The sequence below is a fragment of the Scyliorhinus torazame genome, chromosome 11, assembly GCF_047496885.1.
Source record: "Scyliorhinus torazame isolate Kashiwa2021f chromosome 11, sScyTor2.1, whole genome shotgun sequence".
Lineage (NCBI taxonomy): Eukaryota > Metazoa > Chordata > Chondrichthyes > Carcharhiniformes > Scyliorhinidae > Scyliorhinus > Scyliorhinus torazame.
Window position 1 is genome coordinate 6,441,502 of NC_092717.1, and position 12,838 is coordinate 6,454,339.

Below are 12,838 nucleotides of genomic sequence, written 5' to 3' on the forward strand. Positions count from 1 at the left end.
TGTATTGACTTGTGATCGGAGCCTGTCATTAGGTAACTGAGAGCATTTGCTGCACTTAAGTACTTGATCATGTAACAAGACAGCTATTGCGTGCTTTGTTCTTCCACAAGGTATGAAGATGCCAACAAGATGTATGATGCAATTTTGCAGGAAGATGCGACAAACACAGTGAGTAAACATGCTTTTCAGTTCATTTTGGGGGAATGAGTCTCAACATGTTTAACGGCCAGTGTCAGCTGCTGGTTTAATGGAGACTAGAAAACACTTTTGGTATTAACTGATTCATATTGTATTTAAACTGGTGAGATGTTTGTTACTGCAATACTGAAATAGTTCAGACGATTTGAAGTTTAACTTGGCCTTCATTAACGTTCTTGTTTTTTTTTCTTGTTCAGTGTCAGAAGTGTCGGCTATTAATGATGCTTCTGCCCAAAGCCTGAGACACCCACAAGAGCAGTCAGTACCATTATTTGAGATAGCTACAGTGGAAGTTCCCCACCTTCTGGGCTAAGCACACAGGGGAAAGATTGATTTGGGTGATTCATTTTGGGGCTTTAATGGAAACTGGCTCACAATACAACTACTCCCAAAAAATTAAAGACGTTTCTTTCATCCTTAACAAATGGTATAAAATCTATTCCTAACCGCAGCACCTTGGAAGTTAGAACTTCTGGTCTCATGTTCACAGTGTGGTCAGGTCAAAACTGCTGGAAAAATATAAGGATAGTGAATGTAGCATGAATAAGGAATTGTTTCTCCGTTTCCAGCCTGAAGGTATTGCAATAATCCAGGGTTGCTGATTCAAATAGTGCTTGCACGATGGGGAGCCTGTTCAATTATCACTCTGTGACTACAGTTCTGTTCACTGCCACTAATTTGGGTCAGAAAAAGTAGGACATTGATGTTGCTTGCAAGCGAGTGGTTCATTTTTTTTAGTCATCGTTTGAGCCTAAGTGATTGGTGAGGGGCAAAAAGAGTTTGAACTTTGCATTCTCGGATTAGCTTGCTTACCTGTCGGTTTTGCGGAGTGTGGGCTGATTAAATAGATGCGAAGAGAGTAAGAGATCAAACCAACTGCCAAATAAAACACAGCACTTCAAAAGTGGCATGAAATGCGTGTTATGGGCCAGGAATTGTAGGAAGACAGATTACCTCCTAGTATTCTTTCTGATCTGCAGTTGGGCAACATCTAATAGTGTGTCAGCTACCTTGTGAGTGCAGCAGGCAAAATGCCCCCTTATTCATTCAATCTTGTCAATTTAATCTGTGAAATTGCAGTCTCTTGTTTTTGTGGATTCCTTCGTACGCAGTTAACTTCAGATTTGTTTAATAAATTATTGAGTGTTGGAAATTCTTCAGACGTTAGGTACCTGCTGGTAATCATTTCCACAGGGCCATGAAGCCGTAATAGGAGAATAATATACTGCCCGATTTTAAACACAGACCTTTTTGCCTTGTTTGCTTTGGCATAGTGAGAAATTTGTAATGGTTTCTTCTGATGAGTCAGTTTGCCAGTGCAGGGTGCTGCCTCGGAATATTAAGTTTCCATGTTGGCAGCTGCTACAAGGTAAATAGACAGATTTGAGGGGGGAAAATAATCTGTGCTTCAGGAAATGAGGAAAATGCCACTAATAAAAGCCATTTGCAGCCTGCAATCCCTTGATTATGTTTTGGCAAGTCGTTTGCCAAAAAAAAAAAGCCCTTTTAATAAAAGGTCCAATAGTTTACTCTGTCAGTAAATGTGTTAATGCATTTAGTTTTGTGTCTACTTTTTGGGATTCAACATGTTTTAATCTCACCAGAGATCAGTGGGCCTGTTAAGATACACTCAGTTCGTGCAAAATGTTCTTTTTTTTAATGCATTTTTAAAAACAGCAACTGAGCCATTTTACACAGGCTGACAATGAGGCCAGTATCTTTAGCTGGGGTAACAGTATTTCTTTCATTGAGAACTTTGAAGCGTTGATTTTCTTTTCGAAGTAGCTAGTTTCAACTTTTAAATTGTCTTTCTTTGTACCAGTATATAAGAGAATGCCATCATCAGAAACAGACTGTTTCGATAGCTTATGATCAGTGCAATAAATAATATTTTTGTGCAAGACATGGAACAAGTTATGAAAAGAGACAATGTTGGAAATACTCTGGTCTGCAGAGAGTTAAGGGACAGAATTTTACCATCATTTTTCAGAGTGTCAGGCTGTGTCTGAAAACCGGAGTGCGTCTCCAGATGCACTGCCGAGTATTTTACACCAGATCTTGAGCCACTCTGAGAAATAGAAACCTGGGCGTGTGGGTTGTACCATCAGTTTGGCCGGGTGGGGCTGTTGGAGCCGGCAGGACCGACTGCACCAAGATCAGGGCACCATTGTTAAAGGGCCCCCCCTATCAGCAGAGAGTTAAAACTTCCCCCAACATCTCCCACCCACCATGAAGGTATTGGGGCTCTCTCCCCTGCGACACAATCACCACCCCACCCCTGTTTTTTACAACGAGGTTCTCTTCCGTTGTGAATGGGAACCTTGTTACATCATCAGTGAGCGGTATTTAAAATCGGGATATGCAATCCCGCCGGCGAGAATCCCGTTTACCAATTATCGCAGGATTTTGCATTGCCATTCTCGCTGGCAGCAAAATCACTCCCAACGTTTCAGGTCAGTGAGTTTTCATCAGAACTGGGAAATGTTAGAGATATCCCCTTCCTCAATGATGGGGGAGCCTAGCACGTATGTGCAAAAGACTAGGCTGACGAATTCGTAACAATCTTCAGCCAGAAGTGCCGAGTGGATGATCCATCTCTGTCTCTTCCGGAAGTCCCAGCATCACAGATGTCAGTCTTCAGCCAATTCGATTCACTCCACGTGATATCAAGAAATGGTTGAAGGCGCTGGATATTGTAAAGGCTGTGGGCCCTGACAGTATTCCGGCAATAGTACTGAAGACTTGTGCTCCAGAACTTGCCGTTCCCCTAGCCAAGCTGTTCCAGTACAGCTACAACACTGGCATCTATCCGGCAATATGGGAAATTGCCTGAGTATGTCCCGTACACACACAACATTGCCCAGTGACATTCAATGGCATTACCATCACTGAAACCCCCACTATCAACATCCTGGGAGTTACCATTGCCCAGAAATTGACCTGGACTAACTGTATAAATATTGTGGCTACAAGAGCTGGTCAGAGGTCTGGGCTCCTGAAGCAAGTAACTCACCTCCTGACTCCCCAAATCTGTCCACAATCTACAAGGCACAAGTCAGGAGTGTGATGGAATAATCTCCACTTGCCTGGATGAGTGCAGCTCCAACAACACTCAAGAAGCTCAACACCATCCAGGACAAAGCAGCTCACTGGATTGGCCCCCCCTCCACAAACATTCAAACCCTCCACTAGTGACGAACAGTTGCAGCGTGTGTACCATCTGCATGATGTACTGTAGCAACTCACCAAGGCTCCTTAGGCAGCACCATCCAAACCCATCACCCATGAGGGGCAGCACGATAGCACAGTGATTAGTACTGTTGTTTCACAGCGCCGGGGTCCCAGGTTCGATTCCCGGCTTGGGTCACTGTCTGTGCGGAGTCTGCACATTCTCCCCGTGTCTGTGTGGCTTTCCTCCGGGTGCTCCGGTTTCCTCCCATAAGTCCCGAAAGACGTGCTGTTAAGTCGTTTGGACATTCTGAATTCTCCCTCTGTGTACCTGAACAGGCGCAGGAATGTGGCGACTAGGGGCTTTTCATAGTAACTTCATTGCAGTGTTAATGTAAGCCTACTTGTGACAATAAAAAAATTATTAAACTCCAGTGGATACAAGCATCGTCTGGCCAAACTTTCCTCATAAGACAACCCGCCCAGTCCTGGTATTCGTCTAGTAAATCTTCTCTGAACTGCTTCCAACCAATTTATATCCTTCCTTAAATATAAGGGGCTGGATTCTCCGCTACCCGATGCCGAAATCGTGTTCGACGGGCAGAGAATCCGTTTTGATGCCAATATCTGGAGTGGTGCCGGTTTTTGTATTCTCCGCCCCCTGAAAAGCGGCGTAGTCTGAGTATGCCGCGCCGATTATCCACGGACCTTTTCCTGACTCCCGCCCTGCGATGCTCCGTCCTTGACCGGCCAAATTCCCGACGGCGTGGGTTACATGTGCTCACACCACCTGGGAGCCTCGCGTGGCGGTTGCGGACTCAATCCAGGGCCACCACAGTCGGAGGAGGGCCGATCCGCGGGCAGGGGGAGGGGGCTTCATTCTAGGCTGGAGGCACTGTGGGCGGGGCGGTCTGGGGCGCGCGAGTGTCTGAAAGGGGGCACTACTTTTGCGGTCTGGGTCCGTGGGCTGAGTCTGCCATGGAGCACGGCGCGGCCGCTGCAGGCCGCCATCGTGCGCATGCGTGGCCACGGAACCGGAAGTGTTCAGTGCCGCATCGGCAGCTAGAGCTGCGAGCTCTACTCTGTCTCTCTGCTAGCCCCCAGCAGAACGAGCTCTACGCTGCCTCCCTGCTAGCCCCCAGCAAAACGAGGAATCAGTGGCCGTTTTACGCCAGTTTTCCTGATGTAAATGACCACTGTTTTCACGCCGGCGTGGGGACTTAATCTCCAAAACGGAGAATCCCGCCCAAAGTGTACACAATATTCCAAATGTGATCTCACTCACTAGTGTCCTGTGCAACTGAAGCACAACCTCTCTACGTGTGTATTCTACTCGCTTTGCAAGAAACAATAACATTATTTCTGCTTTCCTCAGTACTTGCTCGACTTACATAATAACCTTTTGTAGTTCATGCACTGGGACTCCCAGATCCCTCTGCACCTCAGAGCTCTGCAATCTCTCACCAGTCAGATAATCAGCTTCTTTATTCTTCCTGCCAAACATTTTATATTTTCCCAGATTTTACTCTTTTCCAGATCCACTCATTTAACCTATTTCTGCCCTTTTGTAGCCTTCTTTTGTCCTCTTCACAACTTACTTTCCTATCCATCTTTGTGTCACCGGTAAATTTGGCAACTATCTCTCCATCCAAGTCATTTATATAAATGGTTAGAAGTTGAGGACCCAGCACTGATCCCTGTGGCACACCTCTCGTCACATCACATTGAAAAATACCCATTTGAGCCTACTCTCTGCTTCCTGTTAGCTAACCAATCTTCCATCGTTAGCCCCTATAGATATATAAATTGACCTCGGCAATGGTGTACAAAATGTCTAAGTATGAGGCAGATTTCTGACACGTCGCAGTACTGTGGAGGTGGTGTGAAGTTTGGCTACATTCAGTTGCCATTCTAAAGCCCAGTTTCTCTTTGTCCTACTCCCCACACATTACTAGGGTACTGTGTTCCACAGGGACTGGTTGACCTCCCTACCAGTTATTAGACAACACAATACTGTCCTCAGTATTCTGGGACCACCCTTCCAGCAGGCGTTGTAATTCTCTCTCTCCTTCCTGAACTAGTTGCACATCTTGCGACTGACCAGATGGGCTGCAGTGTCCTTTTTTGACCTTGTACATTCTTAATACCCTACCACCAACCTATAAATGGTTCAGCTTAACCAGCGCACCTCAGGACTTGAGCCTTTATTGGTCCCTGGGTCAGCTCCTCGGTCCAAACTTGCTGAATCACTGGAGGAACCTTTGAAGATGGTGACATGCCTTTAAATGGTGGATGTGACAGATCCAGATAACGCGGAAGATAATTATCAATCATTTCTCCACTAAAACCCTTTTTCAATATCTTGCAAAGTAAAATATGTCTTGTAATATTGAAAAATTAATAAAAGACACATGTTTTGCCTTGGCAAATGTATTCATCTCTGTTACGCTGTGGAATGGAATGAGATATAAAAACTGATAGCATTTGTTATATTAAATGGGTATTTGCAGTATTTTATAAATTAATATTTGTCTAGACTTCTTGGAATATAAAATGCAATGGGCACATCTCCACAGAAAAGTACAGCCGCTGTGTTTTTCTCCAAATAGCTAAAATGCCAACAAGTATGTGGGGGGAAAATGTTCTTAAAATATGAACAGTTGAGTGTAGTTTTAAGTTTGGTGGCGGTTGTTTGCAAACTGCAAGGATTTTTGGCTCTCTGGTAAATGTAGAAGATGGCAGCTTCAAAATGTATAAATATAGGCAACATTACTGGGGAATCAGAACTTGATGTCTCACTAAGGGCAGTAAGATTGGAATGTTGTCCTGCTGGGTAACTTCAGTGCTGCCTGCCATCAGCCTGACCTGGTGTGGTCAGGAGGGGCTTCTGTCAGAATGCTTGAATGTTCCTTTGGCACATTTTGACTTCTTTCTGAAAATCTGAAGTTGGACCGTTCCTGGTTAAATTGCTATTTAACAGTGGTTTAACACTGATTATGTGCTGCTTCACATGACTGACATGCACCATTGTGTGAAGAAATACTCCTTTGAAAGTGCCACGAATTAACTACATTTCAGTCAAAACAGATGAGTTTGCAGTAAATGTTTTCAAATGCAGTAAATTATGTTCTCCTTTCAGGGGGAAGCCACACTTTCCCTTCCTTCTTACTTAATTAAACATCTTTCATTTGTACTGTTTAGCTTTGACCCCATGGATTTCTGAGTGCCGTCACAACTGCCCCTCAGTTAACCTGCTACAGGGCCTGCTTCAGATACATGGCAAGGGATTGCTTTGCACCATCTACATTCAACATTTGCCATCCAGGAACTTAGTTGAATTGGTGTTTCTTTCATTAATTTACAGGATCTCTGGCAGGCGCAGCATTTATTACCCACCTCCAGTCGCCCTTAAGAGGCTGGTGACAAGCTGCTGTCCTGATAACAGAGTGTAGACCACTTCTGAGAGGAGTTAGGAGTCACCAATGACTCTGGCATGCAGGCCAGACTGGGTATGGATGGCAGATTTCCTTCCCCAAAAGACATTATTGAACCAGGTGGCTTTTTACAACAATCTAGTAGTTATGTGGCCACCATTAGTACCAGGTTTTGATGCCAGATTTAATAAATTCAATACATTTGAATTGCCCAGGTGTAGCAAGATTTGAACTCTTGTCCCCGGATTCTTAGTTCCACCCTCTGAATTGCTTGTCTGGTGACTGGGAACAACTCGCTGTGCATGAGGCTTGGAACATGGGATTTTCTACCCAGAAGTTGAGTGTTCAGCTGCTACTGAACTGTTGCTGATAACAAATATTCATAGAGAAGGGAGGTGCCTTGTCCATCATATGTCAGAAGAAACTTTTACTATTTCCTCACCGGATGCATTGACAGTTGTAGCTTTCTTTTCCTGTTCAAGTTTGGTGCTGATGAAATTCAGATCTAGCACACTTACTAGGTTCTCCAATGTGAACCCCTGCCTCCTCAGGTCAGTAGGCTCTGTGATTTAATTGGACTCACTCGGGTGAATCTCAATGAGGTGACAGATGGAGACTTTTATTTTCCCATTGGCATCAACCTCCCCAACCCAACCACACCCCACCTGCCAAACAAGTAGTTAACGTCAACGGAATCACAGAGGAAGACAGCATAGTTCAGGGGTGGTCCTTACTTTCTGAGGCGAGGCTAAACCAAGATTAATCCCTGGTCCAGACCTGCCGTCAGTGGCAGCCTCCACCTGAGTTATACCTGGATTATGTTCCATTCCGCAAAGCATAGCCAAGAGTCGACCGGATTCCCACAACCTGTGTCACTGAGTGTAGCTCACTCATCACTCCAATCCTCAGTGTACTGCACTGGGTTGCGTTATATACCGGGGATGTAATGCTTGTCAACATGTTGTAACCAAAAGACAATCCTAGTACAGTAAAGAATAGAAATATTCCAGTTTACTTACACCCAACTGGGGATTGAGCATATATCATTTTGCCTGCGCTGTTAGCGTTTTGACATTTTGATAACCTGCCTGATTGTGATGGGAAAGAGAAGTTCATCAGTGAAGCAGCACACCGCGAACAAGGATTTTAATTGTGTCTCAAGTACAGTGAATTTGTGAGGAAGCGTGTTGCTATGAGGCCATAGAGCAGCCTGACTGTAATGTCTCCTTAATTCCCCCCAATCCCTTCCCAAAGTTAATTCTCTTTAGGATGCATTTGTACTGCCAGTTTTTACACGGATACAAATCAGTGTTGCAGCAGTGCCAAAGAAGCAATGTAGCTCGAAGTACTGGCAAGCACACTTAGCCTGGTTCCACCACTCACCCCGCAGGGAGTGGGGGGACTTTACAAAGGAAACATTTGCATTTATAGAATTGGGTGCAAGTCCAGCCTCAGAGTCTGTGTTGTTGGGGGAAACGGTCCAACTTTCAGAGTTAATGGAAATCATTGGCAAGTAAGGGGGATGTATTGATTCATCTATTGCTGTTATGGATTGTCAAATGCTGACGCTGTCTGTCACTGGTATTCATGGAGAGATTCGTTGGGTTTTCAGGTGTGAAATATGGTTGTGGGAAGGACTTTTATGGAAGCAGGTGGAAGTGACCTGAGATAGATCTTGTATATAAATATAAAAATGTGTGCCTGCAAAGTAATAGTGTGGAGAGCAAAGATTTGGAAAATAACTCAAATTTCACCCCAAGTGTAGGTTTAATTGTGTCAAAACTGTAGCATGAAAACTGGTCATGTTAGTGTATATCCCTCACAGAGCTAATAGCTCCTACACCAAATGCCTGGCCTGTTCCAATATCCCTTAATCCCTGTTTGTCCAGCCAATTTCTGCCTCTGCTCCAGCCATGTGTTGCATGGTTCATTTTAGGAAAGGACACATTGAGGTTTGGTGTGGGAAAATCCTTAACACAAAATGATCAGCACACAGATTGGGCTGGGGAGTGGAAACATTGAAGGTAAATATCCTGTAGCTGTTTGGGCAGCAAATTGGAAGTGATGATCGAGGGTCACACAAAGGGAAACACAAGATCTTTCGAGACGGCAGGAGCTGAAATGTCCCAATGGCCTTCCTCAGCTGCATTTTTAAAAAGGCAAGCTTTGGAAAGCTTAAAAATGTATAAATACTGAACAAGAGGGCATTGAAAGCTTTGTCCATCCATATACATAGGTGTCTTTAATTGAGGTAAGGTAACCTTGTTTTGACAGTAGAGGATTAATTATGAAGGCAGATATGTTATGGCCTTCCAAAATAATTGGCAGGTAAAAGTATGTATCATGTTGAAACTGTCACACGTACAATATCAGTCTTTATAAAAGATTTGGTTATGAGAGCAAATTAACAAAATACTCTGATGCTCGGCAGTACTTTCCTTCCTCATTTCCAGTAGAGTTTTCTTGTGACACATGTCCGGTACACTTTAAAGAAATGTCTTTTATCGTTTTTGCCGCCTTTACTGGCATGCGTTTTCTCTTGCCCTCTCACTGCAGAGTGCCTGTTCTTGCCTGAGCCCTTGAACAAATGATCACCATAAACATCTCCGTTAGCATTAGGGACTGTGGATCTGCGATGCTGAGAAGTACTTTTGAGCTGGAACGATTTGTGACCCTTGCCGTTCGAAATTAATATACATCTCCACAAAACTGGTGGACGTTACGTGTAATTTGTGTGCACCGTTCGAGCACTTGTTGCTCAGCACACTTCATTATCAGACAATTCTTTAAAAAGAAACAATTTCTTCTGACCCGCTATGTGCTGTGGGGGAGGTGCCAGGATAAGAATGAGAGTGGTATATAAGGCTTACATTTCCTGCCAATCACTACACGATTTGACACATTATGGTGACATCTATTCTGATCCAAATTTCTTCAATTTAAAAAATAAATAAAGGCGAGCAATGAAGCCCTTGTGTACTGTACCCAGCAGAAACTCCTTACTCGCGAGATTACATTTTTCTAGCCTTGACTGACACAATGCTTGGTCGTTTAAAAAAAAACCACAAAGAAAGCTGAATATTTTCTTCAAGATTTTTGACTTTTGGTGTGAAGAGCAGTTAAACTCAAAGTGACCTCACTTGGAACAGTGATCTCGCTAAAGCAGTGTGTTTGAACCTTATAAGAGTACCATTAGACTGTGTAGCACAGAACAGTCTCGATTCAAATTAACAGCAGAATATATATGGTTGGCGGATTTTTATGAATGCAATTCATGTTTGTTAAAGCAGCCAGGCGTTAATTTAATGTTCCTCCCACTTCCCCAGTCAGTCTGCTCACAGTCAAGCGTGGACTCTTTCTCCTTTGGATAGAGGGTGAGCACATTATCTTCCCCAATGTGGGCACATTATCTTCCGGGGCAGCACGGTAGCATTGTGGATAGCACAAATGCTTCACAGCTCCAGGGTCCCAGGTTCGATTCCGGCTTGGATCACTGTCTGTGCGGAGTCTGCACATCCTCCCCGTGTGTGCGTGGGTTTCCTCCGGGTGCTCCGGTTTCCTCCCACAGTCCAAAGATGTGCGGGTTAGGTGGATTGGCCATGCTAAATTGCCCATAGTTTCCAAAATTGCCCTTAGTCTTGGGTGGGGTTACTGGGTTGTGGGGATAGGGTGGAGGTGTGGACCTTGGGTGGGGTGCTCTTTCCAAGAGCCGGTGCAGACTCGATGGGCCGAATGGCCTCCTTCTGCACTGTAAATTCTATGATTCTATGAATTCCCCAATAAGCGATTTTCATTTTTTCAATTCGACGGTCATAGACAGTATGTTGTGTGTGATGAAACTTCAATGAATGTCAGATTTCAAAATTCACAAAATAACACTGAACATCATAAATCGACAAGTAGCGAGCAGGAATGAAAAGTACCAATTACAAATTACAGAGGAAAAAAAATGAATCAGCAGTTGGCAACAGCTACACATCCTCAAGTGGAAACCAGTCAAATCCTTCCAGATAGTTTCTCGAGAATGCCACCTTGCTAATATTAGGGGCTGTTTAGCACAGGGCTAAATCACTGGCTTTGAAAGCAGACCAAGGTAAGCCAGCAGCACGGTTCAATTCCTGTAACAGCTTCCCCGAACAGGCGCCAGAATGTGGCGACCAGGGGCTTTTCACAGTCACTTCATTTGAAGCCTACTTGTGACAATAAGCGATTTTCATATTCTGTAACACAAAGATGTGGGAAAGCAGCTTAGAATCTTTCAAATAAATTAGAAATGTTTGTTACTTTCTGTTGCAAGTGCTTGGCCCTTAGAGTTTCAGGTATCGTGACCAATCATTCTGAGAAGAACATACCCACAAGCGAGATGGTTGCAGTTTCCATTGTGCACGGGGGTATTGGTCTGCATAGACTGGCCATTCCCGCAGCATGCCGGGACTTGCTGTTTGCAAACCCTGCCCCTTCCACTGAAATATTAGAAAATTATATTTCCCCAAACAGTTTTAGAATGTTTCTCAAACCTGTTTTTTGTATAAAACATCAGATAGCACAGGCTTAATTGAGCCCTTGCTTGAATTAGTGACCTTCAAACAGCTTGAGCAGCTGGCTGTCATTGTATTTACCCTAAGGTGCTCACAGAAGTGGTGGGCTATGCTCTTGAGTAACTTGCTGAGTTATTTGATAGCTTACGATTGTTCCTACAGGCTCGAGGGAGGCCCATACAGTGCCAATATTTAAAAAGAGCACAAAGTCAAAAGCAGGAAACTATAGCCCCATTAGTTTGACTTTGTGGCCAAGTTTCTTCCAGCGATCATGCAAATGTATTTTGCAGCTAGCTTGCAAGAGCAGGGTTGTTCGGGAATCTTGGCGTGGGAATCAGGGGAAAGGCTCTCGGATTAGCAGGCAGCACTTTTCACAAGAGCTGTTGGCTGTTGGGTCAAGTACTGGCTTGCACAGCGAGTGTATCTTGATAAGGAAGCTCCCAGTGTGGTAAATATCTCTACAGAAGACAGCTAGATCACTGAACATTGTCACCGATCTCTGTTGGTTCCCTGGTTCTGATTGTTTTATGGGGGTAGAGTTGGGTGGGTGGTAGTCGATCTAAACTGCACCATGTCAGGAATGAACCGAATGGGTGAGCCAGCTGTTTTCTTTGCTTTCGTGTTCTTAAGGATAGCTGGTGACGGGCAGTGAGTACCAGCTTTGCCCCCCAAATGAAGGATACATTTTTAAAAAAGTGGTCTTAGAAAATCAAAACACCTGATTAATACTTGTGGGCGAAATGATTGTCTATTTAAAAAAAAAAAAGCACCTTTTTTTTTAAAGACCTTTTTGCAGAGAATGTTTTCTGGTCCTTACAATTGGACAATGGTCTACGTTTATACAAAAATCTATCAAGTTTTTTGAGCCGAGCTTAGGAATGTTGTGACCAGGGATGTTGCTGTCTGTATGAGCGCAATTAATTTAAAGCACAGACAGGCATTCCTTTCAGTGTATTGGAACAAGTGTAATTGAAGGGTGAAAGAGTCCCTTAACTGCAAAATTACAAATCAGTCTTAACATAAAAATTCCAAGAGCGACATAGGAAGGGCTTTTGAACAATTTATTCCTGTTGTTACAGAGCCCTTTTAGATAACTTGTGTCTGAACCTTTAAGCTCGTCACTCTTATCACTATCATTTTTCAGGGTGGTTGCTGCATTTCCTGTATCTCACTGACCAGACAGCCATTCCCACATTGTAGTTTTAGAGTTGTTGCAACTTATTCGGAGATGAAAACATTTGTGTAGGTTTCACATAGACAAACAAAGCCTAGCAGATTTTTTAAGCGCAGTTCAGAACACTTGTGGCCACGGAAACAGCTGTTTGTGTGGACGTAACACACTTAGAACGTAAACTGGGATGGAAGGGATTGTGCTTGTTTAATGGAAGGATGGGGCACAATTGAGGTAATTCAGGTTATATCTGTCTGAGTGAGTCTGAAGTCGTATGAGGACAAAGAAAGTGTAAGCTTGATTTGCCCAGGCCCTCTGAGCTCCTGCCC

The 12,838-nt window shown here is 44.0% G+C and overlaps 1 protein-coding gene across 1 annotated transcript in view; it reads left to right on the forward strand.

Annotated features, from left to right (window-relative positions):
- Positions 1-12,838, forward strand: part of emc2 (ER membrane protein complex subunit 2) — a 119,822-nt gene that overhangs the window by 47,440 nt on the left and 59,544 nt on the right. The window contains exon 5 of the mRNA XM_072466878.1: positions 111-168. Coding sequence (XP_072322979.1) covers positions 111-168 — 58 coding nt within the window. The remainder of the gene's footprint in view (positions 1-110; positions 169-12,838) is intronic.